The sequence below is a fragment of the Zalophus californianus genome, chromosome 6 (genome assembly GCF_009762305.2).
Source record: "Zalophus californianus isolate mZalCal1 chromosome 6, mZalCal1.pri.v2, whole genome shotgun sequence".
Classification (NCBI taxonomy): Eukaryota; Metazoa; Chordata; class Mammalia; order Carnivora; family Otariidae; genus Zalophus; species Zalophus californianus.
The window spans coordinates 11,916,434-11,943,603 of record NC_045600.1 but is presented as its reverse complement, the minus strand read 5'-3'; the positions used below and the strand labels follow the sequence as shown (position 1 = coordinate 11,943,603).

Genomic DNA, 27,170 nt, shown 5'->3' with positions numbered 1-27,170 from the left:
ATGTCTCCCACTGGGCTCCCTGCTCAACAGGGAGCCTGCTTCTCTGTCTCCCACTGCCCCTGCTTGTGTTCTCTGTCAAATGAATAAATAAAATCTTAAAAAAAAATTCTTCTGCTCATTTAAAAAATTGGGTTCGGGGGGCACCTGGGTGGCTCAGTCATTATGCATATGCCTTCGGCTTGGGTCATGATCCCGGGGTCCTGGGATTGGGTCCCGCATCAGGCTCCCTGCTCAGCAGGAAGCCTGCTTCTCCCTCTCCCACTCCCCCTGCTTGTGATCCCTTTCTCTTGCTGTCAAATCAATCAATAAATAAAATCTTAAAAAAAAAATTGGGTTCGGGCATCTAATTGGTTCAGTTGGAAGAACACTCGACTTGATCTCAAGGTTGAGAGTTTGAGTCCCACATTGGATGTAGAGATTACTTAAATAAATGAGTAATTTTTAAAATTGGGTTGTATTACTAAGTTATAAGGGTTCTTTACATATTCTAGATAAAAGTTCTTTGTTGTATATTACATTTTGCAAGTACTTCCAGTTTATGGCTGCATTTTCATTTTCATAAGTGTATTATGAAGAGCAAAAAATTTTAAAACTAGTTCATACTTTGTGTTGCATTTAAGGGATCTTTGCCAAACTCAAGGTCACTAAAATTTTCGGTCAGTACCATCCTTCTAAAGCACACAGTTTGAAAAAAAAAATTCTGCAAAATATCTGAGGAAAAAATTGGTTACACAATTTAATAGTACTATGGTCTAAAATGAGGAAAAGAAAATGAAACACTAATTGTAAATTTAACATCAATACACAATCAAGTACTCAATAATTTATTTTTAAGCTAAGTGTGCCTATTACTTGAAATGTGGAAGACGGCTTCGGCATAAAAAGAATCACACTTCAAACTAAATAATGAATGTGTTATTTCTCTCCTAATTTTTAAAATATGAACATTCTGTAATTCAGTCATGGGGGCCTTTACTTCCAGGTGACTTCCTCATTGGGTCTCAATTCCCTGTAGAAATTAAAAAGGAAAGAAAGGAAAAAGTACAAATTTAACTTTTATGGGGGGCAGAGAGTCAGAAGAGTATTCAATATTTTATATTCTATTTAATTTGACCCATTAAAATTTTGATACAGACTCAACATACTCATTCTAGTCTCTCATGCATCCCTTTGATTTCATTCTTCCTGATTAAGGAACTGCAATTTCTTAGTCTGTATGAAAGCTATTATCGTCTCAATGAGTTCATCTGAGGTTTTCTAAACCCTTTCTAATTCATTTTATCTTTCTTAAAATCCTTAACTGTAAACTTCCTCTCCATACCGACTGTGAGTGCTGCTCAAGCCTCTGGTCCCTTCAGCTTCTTCCCACCTCGCTGCATACCCAGTGGCAGACACCCAGACACCCTGTCTTGCTAACTAACTCTCTGCTGCCAAAAGAGCCATCTCCAGAGACACAGTGGGACCAGGCAGCGGCCAGCTGCCTTCTGATCACTCACCCACCACGTCTAAAGCTCTCAAGCAGTGTTGCTGCAAATACAGCACCAAGCCACTATTAGTACCACAGATTTCAGCTGTTCTGGCTTAAGATAATATATGATAATATGTGAAACATATATTAAAGGCTTTGATGAGCTGGTTTAAAACTTTGTTTCTATATTACAGTGCATCCTGAATGCCAAAAAAATTTTCAAACATTTGAAATAGCCTGTTCATAAACTGAAGAGTTGCTGGCATTCCAAAATAATCATACACTTTTGTAGAAGGGTTAAACAACTAATGCTGCAAAATAACATAACTTAAATAAAAGTCCTCAGAGGAAAATTTACCCCTTCTGTTTATTTTTGGCACTATTATATTAAAAAGGCTTATTTCCAAGAACTGGTTAATTTTTCATTTAAAAAAAAGCGTACAAACTAACCTTTTAAACAACAAACTTTTGTTCCGGAAGGCAGTCAGCTTTTCATCATTCTTTCTGTCTAGATAACATCCAAGGACAAACCCCATGGGCACAAGTATATGTACCCAGTGGTCACGAACAATCTGAATTACATTCATCCTGAGTGCTAGGAAAAAAAAAGATTATCAGAAATATAACTGTTTTTGAAATATCTTGAAAAATTGCATCTGAAGCAGGATAGCCCTGAATATAGGAGATAGATGTTAAAAGCATAGTAAGCCTCTTCAAATTTGCTTTGGCATCAGAACGTAGTGTACAATTTAAAATCTACTTGATGACAATTATACAGGTGACAATGATTAGTATGAAAATTGCACTGCACTAAAATCAATTTATTAACTTTTTTTTTAGCTCCACTAGTGGTCTGATATGATATAGCACAGAGAAATGGAGAGTACAAAAAATACTAGACTAAAACGTGAAACGTGAGCCCAGCTGTCCACGAGAAGAAACCCCCATTTCACTTTCCCGCCTCCACCGCTCACAAACCTGGGGGAGGTCCGGACCACCCCCCGCCTAGAGACACCGCCGCCGCCGAGGGCTTCCCTAGAGGTGGACCCTCCCCGCCTGCACAACGGGGACCCGCGGCGCCTTGGCTCATCTTGGACCCCGGAAAATTCTACCTGCAAAAGCTGAATATTTACACCCTCCAACTATTAATTTAAAACTTTTACACATGTAAAATATGTTTTAGAGCCTCTTACAATGCTAAAACAAATATAATTACACTATTATGCCAAAAGCAGAATTCTTTAGTTAAGCTATTATTGAAAACTAATTTTTCAATTAGCAGTAGTTGTGACTCAGATAAACCCCATTAGCTACAATACTGCTAATGCACAAAGCTGAAAACTAATTTTTGAAAGGAAATAAAATGAGAGAAATTTTAAAAACCACTGCATTCAACAATGTCATGGTAGATCTCAGTATCAACTCAAAGATTTTACAAAAGATAGGGACAGAAGGGAATTTACTTTTATAGAATAACTACGAGGTACCAGGGCCATCATATAATCTTATATATAACATGAAATAACTATTATTATCCTCATTTTATAGACTAGAAAACAGCTTAACCTAACAGGTATGAAGTACAGAGCTGGAATCCAAGCTCAGGTTTCCTCCAAAAATCTTTTTCTATTAGATCTCAATCTCTCTCTAAAAGACCTCTTCTCGAATTGATATTTATGGTACTTAAAGGCTTTTAAGTTGTAAGGGTTTCTAAAAGGTAGAGGACTAGAACTAGAAGTCACCATATGGAAAATAAATTAGCCTTAATAAAAAAAAAAGTTGAATTGTCAGTTTCTGCAAAAACTTGTACCTAAAGATGAAATCAAAATATATCTGCCTACGCATGAATCTAAGATGAATAAATCATATACAATGGCTGAGAAGGCATATGACAACACCCTGGTAAGAGAATACTGCTGACAAAAGTGCTTGGCACTAAACTGTGCTAGGGTTAGGTAAACTGGATTCCTGCCTCTCCTAAGACACTGATTCTCACACTTACACATTTCAATTCTTTATTTCTCAAACTTCATCACTATCTAAAGGTACCGGGCAAGAAAATGGCCATGAAGTTAACAGATGCACAACTACTCTATACTCTATATGATAAAGTGTTAATATTACATATAGCAGGTTCCAATCTGGAAAATTATGTAAAGTTAACAAGTTATTTAAAATATATCTTAGTTTAGTCATTAACTAAAGGTTTAGTCTACCGTCTACAGCTGGAATTCTCAAACCTGACTGCATATCAAAAACATCTGTGGAGCCTTTATCAAAATAGGGACTTCTTGGCGGGGGGGTGTGTAGCCTGGTGGCTCAGTTAGCTGAGCATCAGGCTCTTGGTTTCAACCCAGGTTGTGATCTCATGGGTTGTGAGATCGGGCCCCAGGTCAGGCTCCCTACTTGGCGGGGAGTCTGTTTCAAGATTCTCTCCCTCTGCCCCTCCCCCCGTTCATGAGATCGTGCGCTCAAATAAATAAATCTTTAAAACAAACAAAATAGGTATTTTCGGTCCTCCTTACTTGTGGGACTGGAAAAACCTATAGTTGAAAGAACTTTTTAGATGATTTGATGAAAACAGTTCTTGGGCAACCTTATTTCCTAGAAGATGGTGGCTCTCTTAGCACTATGCCTTCCTTAAGTAACATTATTTGAATTTAGATACTGAAGCACTCTGTGAATCTGACCAAGTGCCCACCAAATTAGCCACTTACTTGTTTTATAAACTTGAACCAGTCAAGTATAAGAATAACAATACATGCCTTAATCAACTAATGCAACTTTGAAAGCACAAAACTGCAAAATACTAGACAATGTAGGTCTCTGTAGAACTCAAGTGGTCATATATTCGGTCACCTGTCCTCACAGGTTCCTCAAATTTCTTAATGGGGGGGGTCAAGCCTAACCCTCAGCACAGGTGAGTCAGATACTACCTGTATTTTAACCAACAACAAAAGTGCTTATTGACTTAGCCCAAGACTGTTCTAAATAAACCCATGGACACCTATGGGCTATAAGCCATACTGTTGTTGGCATTCTTCCAACAGGGCAAGTAGCTACTTTTGTCTGGCTCTAGTCTGAGAATCTGAGAAGAGGTGAGACAAACCCCTGAGACTCTGGCTGCACATAGGCTCTTACATACACTCTATAAGCGAAGACTGATAGATAAAAGGATTCTGTGTAATCAAAATCCAGAGTTGGGTTCAGCCACCATGATTCCATCGCTAACAGGTAAATGACAAATCTTAGTCCAAGAGACATTTCATATTACATGTGTATAATCTATTTAACGGACTTCGGTAGCAGTGCCATTGAACATAATTTGTCCTCTGTATTTCACTGTGAGTGAATGACCGGGGAGGACAAGGATTATGGACCTAAGAAGTGAGCTACAACGATTTCTTGGAGAATGTATAGGAGAGGGATATAGACAGGCTCTGGTCATGAGCCCAAGACCACAGGAGGCTTTATCTGATGGGTAAAGGGCAGTGAGGTCCTGGGACAGGCTCCAATGACACAAGCTGAGGTTTGGATAAAGAGTGACATCCACATGGGTGCCCAAGAAAGTACTGTACATTCTTAGTGTTTTCTTTCTTTTTTTTTTTTTGAGGGGGCAGAGAGGAAAGGGAGAGGGAGAGAGAGAATCTTAAGCAGGCTCCATGCTCAGCACAGACGTGGAACACCACCTCACGACCCTGAGATCATCACCTGAGCCGCAATCAAGAGTCGGATGCTTAACCGACTGAGCTACCCAGGCACCCCATTAGTGTCTTCTTTATAAGACTCATGAAAAATCCTTCTTTTACTTCAGAACTGGGACTTGCTATGGTATTCCTAAGAAAAACTAGTTTTTATCTTATGGACTCAAGGAATCACGTAACTGATCACCTATCCTTTGTTACCAATAGGTTTCAAATTTTTTGCCTAGCTCTAGAAAAAGCTCTTAATAGCACTGTCAGGTACAGTTCTTATTCCTTTTCATAATCACTAACTCATGTAATCTTCACAATACTGTGTATTCACTAATGTCCCCAATGTAGTAGGCATATTTTTTTTCAGATAAGGAAATCCAGGGGCAATCGACTTGCCTAAGGTCACAGATGCAGTAAGTGGCAAAGCTGGGATTAACACTCAGGCAGTCTGACTTCTTGGTCCAAGCTACTTGTGTTTTATTGTCTGTTAGGGTAACTAAAGAAATAAACATTTAGACTGACCTCACTCAGGCTTATCTTATTTTTCCTAACTTTTTCTTCAACCAATTTTTCACGCCTAACTTCTAAAAAGAAAACTGTATCAGGTGTGTATTTTTATAAGTCAATTCATGTTGTAAAACGTAGATGGATATTTCAAAAATTAAATCCTAATCTCTAATTGGCCCCCACAGCATTTTAGATCGGCTTTTTTGTTTTTGTTTTTTTTTGAATACATATAATCTATGAAAAGCAGTGCTGGATGCACGGAGAAACTGAACTCCTTGAGGTCTGGAACCAACCGTGTCTTAATAACCTAGTATAAATTAAGTATTACGTTTTTAAAAAGTGATTTTTGTGTGTGTGGAATGGTCGGCTCAAAAGGGTTTGCGATTTGGAAGAGAACGAGGTTAGTTTCCAATCCTGAGCACCGAGACAGAACGCTGAAACTTGGACGAAATCTAGGATGCTCGCGCCTTCCCTCCAGCCTAGGAGCGTAGATCCCGGCCGGTGTTCTCTCCGGTCCGGCCAGGGGCGGCCACCGGGTGATCCCCAAAGACGTCTTCCAGTAACTACAGCCTCCCGCTACCCTTTCCAAAAGCCGTCAGGTGCGAAACGTGAGCCCAGCTGTCCACGGGAAGAAACCCCCATTTCACTCTCCCGTCTCCACCGCTCGCAAGCCCGGGAGGGGTCCGGACCACCCCTCGCCTAGAGACACCGCCGCCGCCGAGGGCTTCCCTAGAGGTGGACCCTCCCCGCCTGCACAACGGGGACCCGCGGCGCCTCGGCTCATCTTCGACCCCGGACCCACCTGCGGCCTTGATGCCAAAAACGACCCCCCGACCAAGGGCAGCGACGACCCAACCACCGGCGCCGGCGGAAGCTGCGGATTGGGACCTGCCATTCGCCACGCTCGCTCGAAGAGAGGGGTGGCGCTGGGAAACCATACCTCTTCTTCTTTTTGATGTTGGACTCTTCTTGTACTTATTTTAGCTCTCACGCATTATAAATCATTTAAAAATAAGACTTCGGCGCAAGGTGACGAGACTTTTGTTGTAAGTGCCATCTCTTTTCCCCAGCTTCGTCCCCACCCCACCCCCGGAAGATGGTATCGCCCTGGGCCTTCCCCGCCTCAGAGGCTCGCCTCCAGTTTCAAAATGGCGGCCGCCACTGGGGGGCTTCTGCTGGCAGGTCGTCCCGGGTGCTGCTGAGCGAGTATCAGCTTTTCTCGCTCTTGAACCTGGATTCGACTAGGGGTTGGGAAGGGCAGTGGACGGCGTTGGGGGAGGACTGACGAGGCAAGTGAGGGCGGAGGAAAGGAGCGAGACTTTGGATGGGGGAGGGGGCGTCCTCGGCCCTCAGGGAGACCCTGGCTCCACCTCGTCCGGGTCGGCGCTGGGGAAGTGCTCTTGGGGTTTCGGTGGCGACTGTCCTGGCCGGGCCTGGCAGAAGTGCTCATCGAGGGAAAAGAAGTGATTTCTCCGTGGGTCTAAAGCTCCCGGTGTTTGTGGCAGTCCGTACGATTCACTCCTGTGTTCTCTTTCCCTCTTTTTGCTGTTTCCCGGTGACCTTTCAGTTTCGGCGCTGGAGGAGTTAACTCCGACGCCGGCTTTGGCGCCTTTGGCCCTCGTGGTTGCTGTGTTTTTAGCGGCCTCGCTGGGGGTCTTCCGTGGTCTATGGTTCAGAGACCGCGAGGCTGCTAAACACTGGGCACAAAGTAGGCGTTAGTCGATTTCCGGGACCTTTTAAGTTGTTACCGTGTTTTATTAACTTGGTCTCGGCCTCCCGCTCCCCCCTGCTCCCCAGCCCCCCAGCCCTCCAGGCTCCCTTTGCTCTCAAGCGCTTCCATCGCTCTGTATTACAAGTTTTTAAGTAAACAGGAGGTCAGACTAGCCTGAACCCCAGCAAGTCTGGCCTCCTGTCACCAGACGAACATGAGTTATCAATTGCCCATCCCCTAATTTTTTATCTTATAACCCCTGTGATTTTTTTTTTTTTAGGAAACCAATTCTCTTCCCGAACTGACCAGGAAAAGACTTTTTGGACTTCGTGAGCTCGAGGGCCAACCCAGATTCCTTCGTTTTCCCTTGGATTTTGCCTAGTTCCCTTTCGCTGTCAGCAACATGCGAGGTCATTATTGAGAGAGCAAGTTAACTGTGAGAGATAATCGAGATGAAGAAGTATCCGTCCGGAAGGAATTGATGGTCTGGTTCGGGTTCATTCTTTAAGCACACATGTATGTTGCTCTGAGTGCTGTGCTTGAATTTGGTGATACAAAGATGATCGATTTTGCTCTTAGCCTATACATTCAGCATATATTCAATAAATATTCTTGGTGCCCAGTTTGTGTTAGGTGAAAAAAAAATAACCTCCTGAGGCCACCAAAAAAGCTCCATAAAGGAATAAATATTTCAGCTGGGCCTTGAAGGGTCAAAAGGAATTTATGAGGCTCAGGAGGAGGTCATTCCTGGATGCAGAAACTTGAGCAGTTTTGGCATAAACTGAGGGAGAGTGGGAAGATACATGTGCTTGAGCGTGCAGTGCAAGGGTGGTTGGTGAAGGAAGAGGGAGATTGAGAGCAACTTGTGAAGGACCTTGATTTCCAGCTAAGGAGTTTAGATTTTATTTGTTAGAAGGTGCATACTTTGCACAAGGAAAGGGCATGAGTATGTTTGTTTTTTTAAGGTGGTCTCTGACAGCAGTATGGAGGATCAACTTGGAACAGGAAAACTAGATAAGAGGAAGCTGTTGTCATTGAGGTAAGGTAATGATTGCCTCAATTGAAATAGGATAGTGAAGGGTTTAAGAAAGACCTTTCTGAAATGTCAAATAGGATTCAATGGGGGGCAGCAGTTTGGTGGAGGGAGGGTGACTCCAGAGTTTTTGGTCCAGGAAACTAAATGGTTGGTGATACCATTAAAATCAAGCCTAAGATATGTACATAAAAAATAGAATGGTGCCAACCTGCACCTTAAGGAGTGGCAGAGCTCAATGCTGTACAGTACGAAGCATTGATTTTAGAGTCTAGATTTGTGCTATTACAGTAGCCACAAACTGCATGTAGCTGTTGAGCCCTTGAAATTGTGGTTAGATTGAATTGAGATGTGCTGTAAATATAAAATACACACTGGACAAAGACTTGGTATGAAAAACAATGTAAAATATCTCAATAATGCTACATACTGAAATGATAATATTTTGAATATGTTGGGCTCAATAAAGTATATTAAAATTAATTTCACCTTGTAAAACTTTTCAATGTGGCTATGAAAAATAAATTTAATTACATTTGTGGCTTGCATTATATTTTTGTTGGGCAGAGCCGATGTAGTCTAGACTAATGATAAAGGAATTCGTATGGAGGTGCAATTTGAGCTGGGCCTTGAGACCGTGGTGAGCAGTGATGTCAACAGCTTGCTGGTGCCCTCCATTGCCAGTTAAGGCATTCAGGTTTTTGTTTTTTTCAAGCAGTGAGAAGCCTTCAGAGATTTCTCAGCAAGGGTTAATATGTGGAGGGGTGTTTCTGAAGATTAATCTGACAGTCATGTTTAGGTTGAGATAAAGGGAGGAAAGGCTGGAGGGAGAGAAACAGAGAAACCCAAATATAAGGTAATGAGGCCCTGCTTTAAGGTACTGGTGGTAGGAAGGGAAAGGGGATGATACACAGGTGAGGCATTTTGAGGGAAAAATAATCAGGTGTTGGTAACAGACTATTCAAGAAGTAAAGGAAGGAATCAAATGTAGAGTTTCAAGCCTTGGTTACTTAGATAAGGAGTAATGAATTCATGTCATACGATTACAAAGTACATTTGAGCTAAAGGAATTTAGTCTCAAAATAGGAGCAAAGTTGGAGGGAGGAAGTGGTCTGCTAAATACTCTTCCTTTTTATCTCCTTCCTTTCTGTATCTTATCTAATCAATCAGACCCACCAGCTTATTTTCCTAAAATACGGAATTTCCTGTATTATGTCATCTTACTTCAAAATGGATCTTAAAATGTTTCTCTGTTGCCCGAAAAGCGAGGTCCAGGGTCCAAGACCTTCCATTATCTGGTCCTTTTCTATTGAGTAGTTCTTTTCTTTCATTTTTTTTGCTTATATGAAAGTGTGCTCGGCTGGTTTTTCCACTAGAACTCTGTCAGTTTTTATGTGCCTTTGATCATGTTATTCCCCTGTTTTGAATACCTTTTCTTTTTGTCTGTCTCTACTCAGGTCCTACAAATCCTTAACAAGTAATTTAAGATCCCACCTCTTTTATGCTTCTCAATAACATCAGCTAATGTCGGTTTTTAAAATCTTCCTAAACTGCATATTTTAGCTCATGATTATGACCAATTTGGTACATTATTATTTTTGTCTTTTATTATCCTTTTATTATCTTATCTCTGTTTTATGTAAGCTTTAGCTTCCTAAAATTATGACAAGTTTCTTGCTTAAAAAAGGACCATTTATTATACTACTTGCTGCTGTTTGTGATGTTCGTCTTCGGGCACGACATAGAAGTTAAACACCGTAATTAAAAACAGAAGTGAATCTGTTATACCACATTCATCAGACTCTCATTTCTTTATTTTTTAGATTTATAAAGAACTCTTCCCTTGAATTCATGGTGTTTCATCCTATATACAACTGAGATATCAGTAAGTCATGAATGTGTCTAATAAAGATACAACTTTATTATGTTATGAGCAATTGTATTAAAAATAGTTTGTTGAAATCTGGGTCTGTGTGCAAAAAGCTTTAACATGAACTCATTTACTTCTAGTCTGCAAGATCTTTTGTATTTTCACTTCATAATCTAAAGAAAGTGGAAGTTAAGGTGGATTTGGGTAAACAAGAGTTTCTCTTAGGCCATTAATATAATTGTACAGGAAGCTTTTTGGCAGGGAGAATTTTTTTTTTTTAGATCCTTTCCAAAATTGTATTTATAAATGTTTTTCATCAAATTGGAGAATTAATATCTTTGTATTTCTCATACCTCACAAATAGGAACATGCTAAGCCAATATATTTTTAATTTTAACTTGTTTCATCAGTTCTTTACTGAACAACTGCTATGTGTTTAAATGTGCTAATATAGTAAGGATACAAAAATGGATCAAGCCTGGTCTTGCACTCGAGAGCTCTCCCAAGCAAGGGGAAGTGCATATAAATAGGTAACTGTTAACGGTGCGGTAAGGGCACTAAGCTCATTTGACACGAGCCATACTTCATTCATTTAAGAAGCTTTTATTGACCCTCTACTATGTGTTAGGCACTATGGAGGCATTGGAGGATAACTGTGACCAAAATAGATAAGGTCTATTTTTACATGGAATCCATGATCTAGTGCTGGGGTGAGGAGGAGAGATGGGGGTGGGCAAAGCAAGTAAATAAGTAGCGGGTATAGAGAGCAGTAAGTATTTTGAGGGAAATGGAGTGATGTTACAGGATGTAACAGGTAGGGAAGGACTTTAGGGTTGTTAGAAAACCATCTCAGAGAGAATAAATTTGAGGCAGGGAAAAGATACAAACTAGCTAGAGATCTTAGTGACAGTGGAGTTAGAAGGAAATTTGAGAAATAGGATGGAGGTAAAAATGCAGCACTTACCAATAGATTGGATGTGGGATACAGAGTAAAGGAAGGACTCCAGGATGATGCCATCAGAGATCAGATGATATTTATGGCTGTGGAACTGGTGAGATTACCTGGAAAGAAAGAAGGAAGTCCTACTGAAGAGCACTGCCACATTTAGAGGTTAAAGAAAGAAAGTAACTAGCAAGGGAGATGGAGGAGTGACCAGTTAGATACAAGGAAAACCAGGAGAGGGTTGACACGGAAGTAGAGGGAGGAGAGCATTTCAAGAGGCCGAACACTTACTTTTACTGAATGTTGCTATGATTTCTGCCAGTTGAGGCCAGAGAAATAAATGCCCATTGGCTTAAATTGCATCGAGGTTGGTCAGTGACCTTGATGAAAGCACTTTTTTTTTTTTTTAAGATTTTATGTATTTATTTGACAGAGATACAGCAATAGAGGGAACACAAGCAGGGGGAGTGGGAGAGGGAGAAGCAGGCTTCCCGCCGAGCAGGGAGCCCGATGCAGGGCTCAATCCCAGGACCCTGGGACCATGACCTGAGCTGAAGGCAGACGCTTCACGACTGAGCCACCCAGGTGCCCCGATGAAAGCACTTCTGGTGGGCTGGTGGAGGAAGATGCTAGCTTTGGGAGTCTGAATGGGAGGTGAGAAAGTGGAGACACATTTGTGGACAAATATTCTGAGAACTTGCTGTGAAAGGGGAGCATAGAAATGATGAAGTACTTGCAGGGGATTGATTGTAGGATTAAGAGAGGGTTCTTTTAAATTGGGGAATTTTAGAGGATCTGTGTATGTTAATAGGAATGGTACATCAATGACACATGGATATTGCAGGGAAAAGAGGGAATGACGGAAGAGGTTCAGTCCTCTAGAAGGTAAAAAAAAATGAGAATGGGATCCAGAGTACTCATGCGGATTGGCCTTGGATGAGAGCAGTGCCATTGATTCCTTGTAATCAGAGACACAACTGTGTTCATGCAGATAAATTAATAGAATTGGTATTGGAGAATGGGTTACTGTCTAATGACTTTGTTTTCTAACTGAAGAATGAGGTGAGATGATCAGCTGAGAGTAGGGTGGAGGGAGTGGTGCATGATGCTTGAGCAGAGAAGAGGTGATGTGAAATCATAATCTCAGAGATAGTCAACCTACTACAAAAACGCAGACTGATAGGTAGTGCTTAGTGCCTGTTTGATATATGTATATATATTTTTTCCATTTGAGATTTTTGACCATGAATTTAAAGAGTAAGCACAGTGGTGGGATTGTTTGTTTGTTTTTTCTCTGGCAACATTCAGTTTCTGGAATAGGCAAAGTGAAGGACTGGAGTCAGTCAGGGTTGGGGTTTTGCCAGGCTGGTACAAGGAAGGACTAGAGCAGTCAGATACTTGATCATGTTTGCAAGATACTCGTGGTGGATTGTGGATGAACAGAAAGGACATGAATGGAGACAGGATAGGGTGAAAGAGCAGTCGGTGGGTTAGAGATTGGGTGAGGCCGAAGGATGTTCGCGGTGGGATTACTGAATAAGCAAGGCAGGAGTGAGAGCATGAGACGCCAGAAGGTGAACATTTGGAAATGGTGCAGCTCAGGGGTGATGAGGTCCCGGGCATAACCGCGGTGGTGGGAGGCTGAAGTGAGATGAGGTCATTGGAAGTGAGAAAGTCAGGGGACTAGAGTCCGTAGCGGAGTTACTGAGGAAGACCGAGTCAGGTACTAAAGTCCTCAGTGAACGAGGTCCGATTAAACTATGCCAGCAGTGGGGAGGGAAGAGGGAAGGCTCCTAGTGAGCTATCTGGGAGGGCCCGGAGTAGTTGGAGGAGGAGGGAGAGGATCTGCTTTGGAAGCTGCAGTGAGGAGCAAGGAGCACAGACTTCCTGCTTCGGAGGCCCAGGGGGTACAAGGGAGAAACCTTGAGAAGGCTGCAGGAGAAACAGTTCTTGCGAAGATTACCAGGCGAAGAAAGAGAACCTTCAGGGAAGAGGTGCAGTTTCGGGTGAGGGTAAGCAGCGTCGTTCCAGGGGGCATACTGGAAGGATTGGGGAGGGATAGAAAGTAGAGGAGTGGATCCGACTGGCAGATGTGCACATCAGTGACAATGAACAACCCAGGAGTCTTGGGTCTTTGCCTGTGACTAGGGAGAAAAAGGATGGGAAATGTGGTGGGGTTGGTCTCCTGACACCCTGTCATGAAAGGTGACAGTTTACCTGACTTTGTTGATAGGCCCTTGGGTAGCTGGTAAGAGACCATCAGGTATGCGTGACCTCTCCCAATTGCATCGTTGGCCAGGGAAGGCTAATTTACTTCAAGGAGCTAAGATCTGAAATACTGCTGTGGAGCTGTACTGCGCTGCTGAATGTTTTTGTAACATCTGTTTAATAGCATGCAATTCTAGGTCTTAAATCCCAATAGTTGTGCTCATGTTATATCTCCTTGAAATATATACAGTAGGCGTCCCACATAAATTCCATCAGATATATGTTGAGCACCTACCGTGTGTCAGGTTCTCTTTTAGGAATTGCAAACATGAGATTTTACCTCTATTTTTTAGTTGCTTACTTTCCACTGCAAACATTTTTAACATTCAACGCCTGAAAAGTATGTGGATTTCTATGAGTATGTGCACCTTGTTTGTTTTTTGACAACTGAGGGGAGAAGGAACAGTCCACAGCTTTTTATCAGATTCTCAAGGGGGTCTATTTATTTAAGGACTAATAGGTCTAATAGGAGAGAGAGACATGAAAGCTAATCATTGTAATGCAGTGAAATCATTGCCATCACAGAGAAAAATAAAGGAGGCACAAGTTCACCTTGAAGAATGAGTTCATTAATTCGTTATCTATTTATTTATTGAGGAACTTGGTAGTCTCTATTCTAGGCAAATTACACATTATTTGAAATCTTCCAGCATCCTTTTTATGTGTATTATTATTAAAGATTTATTTATTTTTAAAGACTTTATTTATTTGAGAGAGAGAGAGAGAGACAGAGATAGCAACAGAGATAGAGAAAGTGCGAGCAGGGAGGAGAGGGAGAAGCAGGCTCTCTGCTGAGCAGGGAGCCCCACACAGGGCCAGACCCAGGACCCTGGGATCATGACCTGAGCCGAAGGCAGACGCTTAACTGACTGAGCCACCCAGGTGCCCCATGAGATTGATTGATTTATTTTAGAGAAGGAGGGAGAGTGCACTTGGGGGTGGGGAGGGTGGAGTGGAGAGGAGCAGAGGGAAAGTCTTAAGTAGACTTTGCACTGAGCACAGAGCCAGATGCGGGACTCTATCTCATGACCCTGAGATCCCTACCTGAGTCGAAACCAAGAATCGGACGCTTAACCAACTATGCCAAGGCGCTCCGTCTTATGTGTGTTATTAATACTCATGTTTATAGGCTGGAATACATAAGTGAGGAAAAGTTAATTAATTGCTTAGAACCACCTAGTAGTAATTTCAAATCTGAAACTGATTCTAAAGTCTACTGCTTTTCTTTTCTTTTTTTTTTTTTTTAAAGATTTTATTTATTTATTTGACAGAGACACAGCGAGAGGGGGACACAAGCAGGGGGAGTGGGAGAGGGAGAAGCAGGCTTCCCGCTGAGCAGGGAGCCTGATGCCAGATGCAGGGCTCGATCCTGAGCCAAAGGCAGACGCTTAATGACTGAGCCACCCAGGCGCCCCTGTCTACTGCTTTTCATTAAGCCACACTGGGAGCCACTGAAGGACTCGTTGTAAAAAAGAGTATGTAAGATCATGTTTGTACTTTGAAACTTAGCAATGATAGAAATAGGTCTTTAAAGTGTTTGCTTTCTGGGGCGCCTGGGTGGCTCAGTCAGTTGACTGTCTGCCTTTCAATTCAGGTCGTGATCCCGGGGACCTGGGATCGAGCCCTCCATCGGGCTCCTTGCTCAGCATGGAGTCTGCTTCTCCCTCTGCCCCTCCCCCTGCTCATGCTCTCTCTCTTGCGCGCTCTCTCAGATATGTTTATGGAATTTCTGCCCATTTAGAAACCTGATGCAATGTTAATTTGTACATTGTTTGTTAGACTATGATGTATGTTTAATTATGTTTTTATTTCTTTTGAGAAGACTTTTTGGATTGTTTTTGGACCAAAAATGACATCTATTATCAAATTAACTACCCTCTCTGGGGTTCAAGAAGAGTCTGCTCTTTGCTATCTTTTGCAAGTTGATGAGTTTAGATTTCTGTTGGACTGTGGCTGGGACGAGCACTTTTCTATGGATATTATAGATTCCCTGAGGAAGTAAGTTACTTTTCATATTTCTAGACTTTTATTAAATGAACTTCTCTTTTCTACATTGTAATACCATTTTGATGATATACAGTGTTTGCTTTCTTTCCTCTATTTTGATTTATAGTAAAAGACTTAGTTTTACTTACTCCAAAGAGCCAAATAGTGACTGTTTCCATTTATAAAGTTTTGATTGCATTATAAACTGTGTTTATTGAAATTCAGTAAAATGTTAAGTGTTACTTGGCTAATGGATCTCAGTAGAGACTTTTTGCACCGTAATTTTAGAGAAGAATAAGTGCACAAGAATTTGAAGAGAGGAAAAACCTTCCATGTGAAAAGTCTGCCATCAGATCACATTAGCTTACTTTCTGTGTCTTTTGGTCCTCCATATTGAGCTTTGGTGCCCAGAATAATGACCATGAGATACAAAAGGATACTAATCCATCAAAGAAAAATTCAGTTATGCTTGTAGTATTGTACTAATTATGGAAGGAAAGAGAACTTAAATATTTAAAAACTTAGAACATTTAGCAAAAGATTTTTTTTCTAATTTCTTGTCAGTGAGACCATATGCTTTATTAATTGAAGTTTCACTCTAGTGAATATGCTGTCAGTCACCATGCTAAAAAGCAGAGGCAAAAATCCATAATAAATATGTGACCATTTAAATATCCTCTCCCTAACAGTTTCTGAAATTTCAAGTTGAGTTCTTGACCTTTGATTAATAGTATATGAAACAGCCATTCACAATCAGCTTATGTGTGGTATCTACTGGTTCTCTTTTTTCTTTTTTTATGTGTAGAGACATCCTCTATTTTGCGCAACACATACCATACTTTTGATATCTATGCAGGACAGGGTAGTAATAACTGGTATTGCTAGGTATCATAATTTCAGCTCTTTTGCCTTTTTACCCCAGCCTAGTCTTTACTCTTAAAAACAAGATTGGAGAAATTGAGAAGCCATTTTGATCATGTTCTCCTAGGCATGTTCACCAAATTGATGCAGTACTGTTGTCCCACCCCGATCCCCTTCATCTCGGTGCTCTCCCGTACGCCGTCGGGAAGCTGGGTCTGAACTGTGCTATCTACGCGACCATTCCTGTTTATAAAATGGGACAGATGTTCATGTATGATCTTTACCAGGTAACTCAAGCAATTCAGAACTGCTTTTTACACTCCTGTAGTGATCATGTTTAACCTCGGATTTATGTGCTTCTTTCAGTCTCGACACAATACAGAAGACTTTACGCTCTTCACGTTAGATGATGTGGATGCAGCCTTTGATAAAATACAGCAGTTAAAATTCTCTCAGATTGTGAATTTGAAAGGTAAAAAATGATTCCAATAGTAAGTAATTGGACTAAGGAGGCTTAACTGACTTTGAAAAGTACAAGGGGAATTTGTAGTAAAAATCATAGGCACTGTGGTCTGAAAAAGAAAAGATTAGCATGTTCTCATATGGAACTCTGAACTTCTCCTAAGTCATTTGGATTTTAAAACATTCCAGACTAAATACTAACACAATGTTAACTAGCTCACGCCTTTTCACACTTAACTCGGGAATGACTTACTTAGTGTTTACTATGTATGATGCACAAAGGTAACGTGCCAGATCCTCCTCCTGGGAGTTCACGGTTAGGTTGAGGGGCTCAGATGACTAAATGTAGTGATTGAAGTCTTGAAGGAAATGCAGTGCCTTGGCAGCATAGAAGATAACTGAATTCTAGAATTGGATATTAAGAAGTTTATTACTTAATTAGGTCAGGAAGCCCTCTGTTAAGTATAGATTTCTCATTTGTGGAGGGAGATGTATTAAATATGAAGCCTTGCGTTGAAATTGAGAAAATGGTGCCATGGTGGACTGTGATGATTTAACTAAGAAATAACAATGTCTCAACAGTTTGGCTTATACTTACTTTTTCTATAGGATGCATTTTTTACCATGAGATTTGTATTGTTACTCTGTCAGTTTCAAGTTGGCAAAAATGGAAACATTTGATTGTGTGTGTACCGTATAAATATTCAAATTTATTCGTTCGTATTAAGTAATTTGATAGGGTACTGGCTTTTAAATCTAATCTCTTTATAATATTTCAGTTTATGAACACAGACACGTCTGCAAGAATTCATAACAAAACGACAAGAGGGTTTGTCTCCAGTGAGGGAATGGAGTAGTTGGGGGGCAGAAGAGTGAGACTTGCATTTTCAGTGTTTGCCTTTTTACTTTGGGATTTTGTATCATTGCATATATTAGCTATTAAAAATAGTTTACAAATAAATAAGCTTTCTTTAGGCTTGTAAAAGAAATCTGAGTATTGTCACTATCTTATTGACATAGGTAAAGGACATGGCTTGTCTATCACGCCTCTGCCAGCTGGTCATATGATAGGTGGAACAATATGGAAAATAGTCAAAGATGGAGAAGAAGAAATTGTGTACGCAGTTGATTTTAACCACAAGAGGGAGATGTAGGTATATCAAGACAAAAGCTAATGGAAATGCAGTTGGTATTGTTTCATTCTTTGGAGGGAAAATTTAACTAAAAAGTGTTTTTTGTTTTTTTTTTAACTAGAAATCTAGCACGACTTAAGGGCCTCAAATAGTGAATTTTTTACATTGTAAGGGGAAACTTTGCTATAAGAGATAATGTATTTTACAAACTGACATGTAAGTATCCACTCTGTAAAACAGCTCTCTGGAGATGTTGCAAAGGAGATTAATTTTTGTACGTAAAATTATATTTTATATGCTACTTGACCTGTTATTTGAAGGAAATTTGTGGGGTTTTTTTTTTGTAAAGTTAGTAATTATGATATAACTATATTTAAAGTCAAACTCCTTTTAAAAGGGACACAGTAGTTGTAATTTTAAATACTTCATTTTCTACTCACAGCATTACTATAAAATTGTTTTGGCGTTTAGTTTCATAGAGGCTTCTTTTGTAATTTCTGCACATTAAGTTCATAGTTATTTTGTATGAGATTACAGTAGCCTCAAGATCTTTTGTATCTTTTTTTTTTAAAGATTTTATTTATTTATTTGAGAGAGAAAATGAGATAGAGCATGAGAGGGGGGAGGGTCCGAGGGAGAAGCAGACTCACTGCTGAGCAGGGAGCCTGATGCGGGACTCGATCCTGGCACTCCAGGATCATGACCTGAGCCAAAGGCAGGCGCTTAACCAACTGAGCCACCCAGGCGCCTGATCTTCTGTATCTTCTATTTAAAAGTATGTAAGACTAATAAGTTTTAGGCTCTTGTAATCACAGATTAATGAGGAAAGTATGGATATTTGAGTAAATGGTATTCAAACATTTTGGGGAAAAAGTTAGTTTGTGGTTTTTTTTGTTTTTTACCACATAACCAATAAATTTCAGATGGATTAGAATTAAATAGAAAATGAAACCGTATGGGTGAGTCTAATCTCTGATAAGAGTTTGTGAGTGTCAAGGCAGTGGATCAAGTTACAAAGGAGAACTTTGATAGATTTGACTATATACAGATTCAGAACATCTGAAACAGTAAACTAAAGAACAATAAAACAGGGAAAATATTTGCAGCATGTTGGCTAAAGGCTTACATGTATAAGACCAGGTATTAACCAATCAAAAAGATGCCAGTTACAAAATGGACAAAAGTTATAAAGTAAAAAACTTTAAATGGTAATTCTTTTTAAAATTAAATATACTTAAAATGAGGTTTAGTTGGTAGTATTCTTCTAGGAAATAGTGAGTTGCTCATTCTTTCTGGAAAAGGGAGAGCTTTCTGAAAAAGGTTAAATCTTTCTGGAAAGCCATTTAGCAAAATTATGTATTGTAGTAAATAATTTCTAGGAATGTGTCCTAAAGAAACAATCAGAAATGCAATCGAAGCTTTTTGCAAAAATGTTCTTTGAGATTATTCATAATGATGAGAAAAGTAACCTACACAAAGGGAAGTGATCAGATAAAATACACAGTAAGGGGTTTTTTACAATTGTTAAAAAATAGATCTAGAAACCAGTTTTAGTGTCATGGGAGAAAACCAGGGTGTAGAACTGAGTATAGAGGCATATACATGAGATATCAGTTTTTTAAAAATATATTCACATATATATGCTTAGAAAGGTGTATTTGGGGGCGCCTGGGTGGCTCAGTTAGTTAAGCCTCTACCTTCAGCTCAGGTCATGATCCCAAGGTCCTGGTATCGAGCCCTGCATCGGGGTCCCTGCTCCGCGGGAAGCCTGTTTCTCCCTCTCCCACTCCCCCTGCTTGTGTTCCCTCTCTTGCTGTCTCTCTCTCTCTGTTAATAAATAAATAAAATCTTTAAAAAATGTATTTATATGCTTAAAAGGATGTATACCAAAATATTATATCGATTTCTCTGAGTGATGGAACTTGGAAAATCTTAATTTTCCTTTTTTTTTTTTTTAAATGTACTAGATTTCTTATTAATGAGCACCTGTCCTTTTATAGGTAGGGAAGGAAAAATCTTATAAAAGAAAGTTGCTTATTTTTCAGGTGAGATAAGCAGCTGTTTATTTGAAGTGATGTAATATTCCTCTTCAACTTTGTTATAGCCATTTAAATGGATGTTCCCTGGAAATGCTAAGCAGACCCTCCCTGCTTATCACAGATTCCTTTAATGCTACGTATGTGCAACCTAGGAGAAAACAGAGAGATGAGCAACTTCTGAGTACGTATTACATAGTAATGTCCTCTGTGGAGGTGCATGGTAGTATGAATTACTGCTTCTTCTATTTTGTTTAACACTTTTCTTGTCATGAGAGATTGGTTAACTAATTTTTTTTTTTTAAGAGAGGGAGAGGTGGGTGAGGGGCAGAGGGAGAGAGAGAGAATCTTAAGCAGCCTCCACACCCAGTGTGGAGCCCGATGTGGGGCTCAATCTCCTGACCCTGAGATCATGACTTGAGCCAAAATCCAGAGTCGGATGCTTAACTGACTGAGCCACCCAGGTGCCTCTAACTCTAATATTTTTGAAAAAATATTATGTGACCATATCATTATTTTGTACAAAAAAGATGCTTTAGTTCATCTGAATTCAGCTTTTATGGGATAGGTGTAGAGATTGACTTCTTCCTGTCATTCAGCACATAGCTAGCTCTACGTGGCATTCACTGATACAGGTCTAGGGAATGCCAGAATATATAAAGAGCTCATAGAAATCTATTAAAAAAGGGCTCCTGGGTGGCTCAGTTAGTTAAGCGTCTGCCTTTGGCATAGGTCATGATCCTGGGGTCCTGGGATCGAGTTCCGCATCAGGCTCCCTGCTCAGCATGGAGTCTGTTTCTTCCTCTCCCCCTGTTGCTCCCCCTGCTTGTATGCTCATTCTCTCTCTCTCTCTCTTAAATAAATAAAGTATTTAAAAAAATCTATTAGAAAAACATTTATACTCTAAAAGAAAAATGAGCAAAGGAGATACATGAGTGTGCAAATTGTCCACTGATTTTTGGTCTTGGGTGTCTTACACTCTAATCTAGTAGTCTCAGTTCTAAAGAGGAGCCTCTGGGCCATCCCTGGTTGCTTCTGCTTTGTCTCCAGCTGCTTTACCTTCTTTTTTTATAAGCTACATGGGATTTCAACAGGAAAATTAGATTCTACTTTTAAATATGTTTGAAACCACTACTTTCATCTACCTACTTAAAAAGCAGAGCTTGTGGGATGCCTGGGTGTCTCTGTTGGTTGAGCATCTGCCTTCCACCCAGGTCATGATCCCAGTGGTCTGGGAATGAGTCCTGCATTGGGCTCCCTGTTCTGCTTGCCACTCCCCCTGCTTGTGTGCGCGCTCTCTCTCTCTTTGACAAATAAATAAAATCTTTAAAAAAAAAAAAAAAAGGCAGAGTCTGTGTATTGTGTTGTATTCGCTTTAAGAAGGTATTTAGTTCTTGTGTTTTTTTGTTTGTTTTTGCTAGAGTTTGGTTTTACTAAGTATTTCCAAGCCGACTTTAATGTAGAGCGAGGAAATCTACTCATAAAGATACTTTTGTTGGAAGAGGGAATTTCATCTATATTTTATTGTGTAGGCATACATACACACAAAATGTGTACATACAAAATAAAGTATGAATGTGTGTACTTGTGTGTATAAATTTGGGAATCATTTATAACAAAGTTGTAAGTAATTGGCCCCAGTGTACTGTATGAATGTCATTTTTTATGTGGACTGTGGGTGAAGAGGGCTGGGGACCACTGATTTACACTTTTTCAGTGAAAAAAAATTGAGAATTAAGGGCATTGTCTTTCATTTCTATGAAGATACAGTCACAGAATAAAAAGTAGTTGTAATAACCTGAGTGGAATTTTTAAAATTGTGTACCTGGCATAATAATTGCTTATTTATAAGTTACAGTCTTTATACTGGAGATTAAATCATCTTTAATTTTGCAGCAAGGTATTGTTATGTTCTCTGTGGATTTTACGTTCTTGTTTTCTAGCAAATGTCCTGGAAACACTTCGAGGTGATGGAAATGTATTAATAGCAGTGGACACTGCAGGCAGAGTTTTGGAACTTGCTCAACTCCTTGATCAAATCTGGAGAACTAAAGATGCAGGACTGGGTGTCTACTCGCTGGCACTCCTGAATAATGTCAGCTATAATGTGGTGGAGTTTTCCAAGTCCCAGGTTTGTTTTCATGGTGTCATTTGTAATACAGAAGTTTGCTACAGAAATTGGACTTCTGGAGAACAATGTTTTAGTTGCCCTTTGGATTTTATTCTTCTGTTGAAGAGGTTGATGATGATGATGATAATGGTAATGAACCACTTGTTCTGTGTGTTAACATGGAATATTTTGTTTAGTCCTTCTAGATCCTATGAAGTAGGTTCTGTTTTTGTCCCCATCTTACAGATTGGGCAAGTTACTTCTCCTCTAACGCTTGGTATCACAATCTGTAAAATGGGGACAAAAGTAGAACCTACCTCATAGGATATAAATGGTAGAATCCATTTTTCTCTTCTTAATAAGCTCTTTCCCTTGAAATAGCAATCTGGGGTAAGATATTTATTTAAAACTTACACTCTTTCTCAGTAAGATTTAGGGTGACTTGTAACTGAAATATAATGCAAAATTGGGTTTTTAGGGATGAACTATGGGGGTGGGAGGATATAATGGGGAATGGAACAGAAAATAAGCTGCACATCAGAATGGTACACGTTCAAAGAGCCATTGGTGGTAAAGACTTAAAAGAAGACAGACCAGGAACTTCTAGACTTTGTGGAGACATTGCAGTTATAATCTAGTGTTTTCTAATTATGGTCATCCTTTCCCCCTATATTAGGTAGAATGGATGAGTGACAAATTGATGAGATGTTTTGAAGACAAAAGAAATAATCCATTTCAGTTTCGCCATCTCTCTTTATGTCACGGTCTTTCCGACTTGGCTCGGGTACCTAGCCCCAAAGTGGTACTCGCCAGCCAGCCTGACCTGGAATGTGGATTTTCAAGGGATCTCTTCATTCAGTGGTGTCAGGACCCTAAAAACTCAATCATTCTAACTTACAGAACTACTCCTGGGACTTTAGCACGTTTCCTAATTGATAATCCGTCTGAAAAAATTACGGAAATAGAGGTAAGTGCTTATATGTGAACTTTATCTTAAAACTGTTTGGGGGAGGGGCGCCTGGGTGGCTCAGTCTTTAAGCGTCTGCCTTCCAGTCAGGTAATGATCCCAGGACCGCCTCACATCGGGCTCCCTGCTCAGCGGGGAGCCTGCTTCTCCCTCTCCCACTCCCCCTGCTTGTGTTCCCTCACTCTGTCTGTCTCTCTCTCTGTCAAATAAATAAAATCTTAAAAAAAAAAACCCAAAACTGTTTGGGGGACACATGCATGATGATGTTTATAGAAATCAGGGACCAAAAATGAAATTGTTTCCAGATTTTTACCAGAGTAACAATAGAGAGCCTTTAATAGCACAAACTTCAGAGCTCCTTAATTGGAAATTCCCATTCTTTAACCCTTCCATGGTATCCTCTGGAACCATGCCCAGAAGGTGTCACACACCCTGTATTCTCAAGTGCTCTTTGAAAAGTTCTTTTCACATCCTTTCCCTAATTGAATCTGTTTTGTAACAGGAGTCTTTCCTGTAGGCCTCTCGAGTAGACACTCTTTTTTTTCTCTTTCATGCTTCATGTACTTTGGGTGGGGTAGGTGTCCTTTTTCTGTTCTGCAGCTTTCAAGCCATTTCTCTTCCCTCTCTAGGTCATGCCATCAGACTTGACAATACACTGACCTCTTCTGACATTTACTGATCCTTTGGTCATTCTCTGTCCTTCATTGGTGACTTTAACCCTGGTCCACAGTCTTCCTGTCCACTCACTCAGGACTGCATTCTTGATGACTCTAGTGTCCATATGTGTAATCTGTCCAAGGCCTTGGCCCTCTTAGTTCCTTGACACCTTATTTCTTAATGATCTTTTCCTCCATTCCACCTTAGCCATCCCTTTCCACAATCATACTGTCTACTCTTATGGTCATACCCTTCACCTTGTTACAGGTTACCCCTGAAGATCTCCATCTCAATTATCCCACTCTGATCTTAGAGCTGACTTGCTCTAATACTCCCATGCCAGCAATTCTTTGGTTCCATCGGGACTTTCAATTTGTGAATCTTGCCACTTTTACTATTCATCATTGCTCCAGCTTCTAGTCCATGGTCCATCATTATTTTACAAACACCTTTAACTCTGTTACTCTCCTGTTCATTATACTCACCTGGCAAAACTTAGAGCCATTTGCTTAACTGTTCCTATACCCAAGCAACCTTATGTTACTGGCTTAAACATACTACTGTGTGGACAGGTTGCCCTTCACATTCATGACCTCACATCTCCGAAGGGTAACCAGCACCAGCCCAACATTCTCTAAGATACTCTTTTTCCTACTCTCCAGTTAGGTAGCTTCATACCTTCCTTCTCTTCAAATATCCTACAACTCATCTCAGCCCTCACCCATAGCACATGAACTTGTTTCAAACTTAGCTAAGAAGTAGAAGCAGTCAGACAAGAATCCCCTTATCTTCTCCCCACTAAGTAGCCTAACTTGTTTCTGTATCCGCATTTGCTGCTTTATCTCTTGTTTAACGGGAGCAAAACAAGTAGCCAAGTGACCAATATGCCAAAAGATCATTTTGCTTAATAACCAACCCATCACATCTATCAGTTTTCCAAAGCTAGTATCATTAACTGTAAAGTCTGTAGCAATTGATACTGAATGGGCAGTTGCCAAAGTTGGGCACAGTTGTAGATGACCTTTTTATTTTTCCTTCCTAGTAGCCATGTTAAAGAATGTTGTTTGTTGGAAGCTGAGTGATAAGTGTACCTTAGTCTTTAACTCTACTTAAGAAAAGCACAAACATAGTAACTAAAATCTCATATACATTCACTATAAATACAGAATTGTTGAGGAAGGATTCAGAGCAAACATACCAAAGTCAAAACTGTCCTTTGAGTTATTTAATAGCTTAGAAACAAGGAGTTTTCTTTAAAAATTAAAAGAGTTCAGGGGCACCTGGGTGGCTCAGTTAGTTAAGCGGCCAGCTTTTGATTTTGGCTCAGGTCATAATCTCAGGGTTGTGAGGTTGTGAGATGCAGTCCGGAGTTAGGCTCCTGTGCTCAGCAGGGAGTCTGCTTGAGATTCTCCCTCTCCCTCTGGCCTCCCCCACCACGTGCACTCTCTCTCTCTAAAAAAATAAATCTTTAAGCAAAAAATTAAAAGCTCTTTGAAATACTTGAAATAGTTTCATCAGATATGAAATACTGAATTTGAAAATAATAATTACTAGAAATTCAATTGAGGTTAATAGGCATAGGTCATTTGAGGAATTAATAAAAGAATACTAAAAGCGGTTTCAGTTTGAAAAAAGTAGAAAAGGACATTTGGAGCTGTAACTTGAAACATTAGGTTTTTGACTTTTTAATAAGTAGTACTAACACTTAGGATTCTTTCCCTTCTCCCCTTGTAGGGATGTTTCTTCTGTAATTATGCCTTCTCTCTCCATGACCTATCAGTTTTTCCCCTCTACTTGGTCATATGCAAAATATTGTACTCTTTCTCCTCCCCCTAGTCCCAGATTTACTCTTCTCTGAGTCTTCCTCATCTCAGACAGTAGCAACACTTTCCACAGATTTACTCCAGCCAAAAAAAGTACAGATTTTTTTCAGTGTCCATTGCCATGTAACGTACGCTGAAATTGTGCATGTGGAAGTGCACAGTGTGATACATGTCTACAACCGAACACATCTGTCTAGCCTGTACCCAGACCGAGAAGTATTGGCAGTACCTCATACGTCCCCTTCTGGATCCTTCCCCTCCGAGGGAAGCCGCTATCCTGACTTCTCATGCACAGATGGCTATATTATAAACATTCAAGTGTTTTCAAATAAATGAATTCATTTTAGTAACTTTATAATAATAAAGTTGCTTTATAATAACACATGTGTATTACTGAATCCAGTGATTCTCAAGATATGGTGTGAGGGCCCCTGAGTGGGGGTCCCTGAGACCCTTTCAGGGAGTGCCCAAGGTCAAAACTACTTCTGATAGTAATATTAAGATATTATTTGCCTTTTCACTTGTGCCTGGATTTAACGTTGCAGAGTCAAAGCAGTGGTGGGAGAGGTGCTGGTACCTTAGCATCAATCCAGCATGGCCCCAGCCAGCAGCAGCCACTGCATTGTACATGAGCACATACTCGAAGTTCCAAAAAAGTGCCCGTTTCTCTTAAGGATGTTCTTGACGAAGCAGTAAAAGTTACTAATTTTATTAAATCCTTTCAGTGAAAGGTTTTTAAAAATAACCTGGATGGCAAGATGGGAAGTATGCATACAACACCTGTGTTGCAGACTAATACACAATGTTTGTCTCAAAGAAAGCCGCTTGTATAATTGAGTTAACTGGCCACTTTTTTCTTGGAACACCATTTTTACTTGAAATAATGACACGGTTATTCAGACTTGGGTATTCGGCAGATATTCTCTCAAAGATGAATAAGTTGAGCTTGTCACTCTAAGGAAAACAGTTGATAGCATTTGTTGCCTAAATCTGATAAAATTCATACTTTGCAGTGAAAATTAGAATTTTCGAAAGCGATGCCCATCACCATGAAATAGACAACTTAGAAGGCTTTGCTGATGAGATTGGTGCCGATATTTGCAAATGTGATTTTTAAAATACTGTCAACATTTGTAAGATCTGTATAACTTGGTGAACCAATACTTTGCAAATAACCGATGCCTGTAGGTACAAAATAGTGCTCAAATAGAAGAGCCATTCAAAGTGCAAGATAAGTCAATACATTTTAACATAACAGTATAAAAAGTTGTTGGTTTCAGATTCCACATTACAACTAATCTTTAAGAAACCACCAGTTTGAGTTTTAATGTAATACCAAGGAATATTCATGGAAATGCTATTTAAATATTTTTCCCTTTTCCAATTATACATCTGTGTGAGGCTGCATTTTCTTCATATGCTTTAACCAAAACAACATATTGCAGGAGATTGAATTCAGCAGATGTGAGGATCCAGCTGTCTTCTATTGAGCTAGACATTAAAGAGACTTGAAAAAATGTAAAATAATGCCGTGCTTTCCACTATTTTTTGTTTTTGCTTTAGAAAATTTAATTACCTTTTGTAAAAATAAGATGTTGATATGCAATGATTTTATTTTTTAGTGAACAGATGAATATTTT

General features: G+C 40.0%; 2 protein-coding genes and 1 pseudogene across 14 annotated transcripts in view; 1 reads left to right on the top strand and 2 right to left on the bottom strand.

The window, feature by feature from the left end:
- Nucleotides 1-712: 712 nt before the first annotated feature.
- On the bottom strand, nt 713-6,626 carry NDUFB1 (NADH:ubiquinone oxidoreductase subunit B1). The gene is made up of 3 exons (XM_027569715.1): nt 6,473-6,626; nt 1,919-2,063; nt 713-1,009 (listed from the first exon to the last, which is right to left on the bottom strand). Exons 1-3 carry the CDS (start codon nt 6,606-6,608, stop codon nt 973-975), a joined length of 318 nt encoding a protein of 105 aa, XP_027425516.1. The 5' UTR covers nt 6,609-6,626; the 3' UTR covers nt 713-972.
- On the bottom strand, nt 2,679-2,804 carry LOC113910840 (annotated as a pseudogene).
- Nucleotides 6,615-27,170, top strand: part of CPSF2 (cleavage and polyadenylation specific factor 2) — a 32,978-nt gene continuing 12,422 nt past the window's right edge. The window contains exons 1-11 of one of the 13 annotated variants that reach the window (XM_027569707.2): nt 6,979-7,174; nt 7,662-7,897; nt 8,347-8,420; nt 10,238-10,299; nt 15,315-15,493; nt 16,470-16,629; nt 16,709-16,814; nt 17,825-17,954; nt 20,042-20,157; nt 21,917-22,104; nt 22,760-23,050. In XM_027569707.2, coding sequence (XP_027425508.1) covers nt 15,345-15,493; nt 16,470-16,629; nt 16,709-16,814; nt 17,825-17,954; nt 20,042-20,157; nt 21,917-22,104; nt 22,760-23,050 — 1,140 coding nt within the window. In that variant the 5' untranslated portion in view covers nt 6,979-7,174; nt 7,662-7,897; nt 8,347-8,420; nt 10,238-10,299; nt 15,315-15,344. Of the gene's footprint in view, nt 6,717-6,977; nt 7,179-7,661; nt 7,898-8,346; nt 8,421-10,237; nt 10,300-15,314; nt 15,494-16,469; nt 16,630-16,708; nt 16,815-17,824; nt 17,955-20,041; nt 20,158-21,916; nt 22,105-22,759; nt 23,051-27,170 lie in introns of those variants that run through there. The other 12 variants (XM_027569712.2, XM_027569706.2, XM_027569704.2 and 9 more) reach the window with 12 other exon arrangements.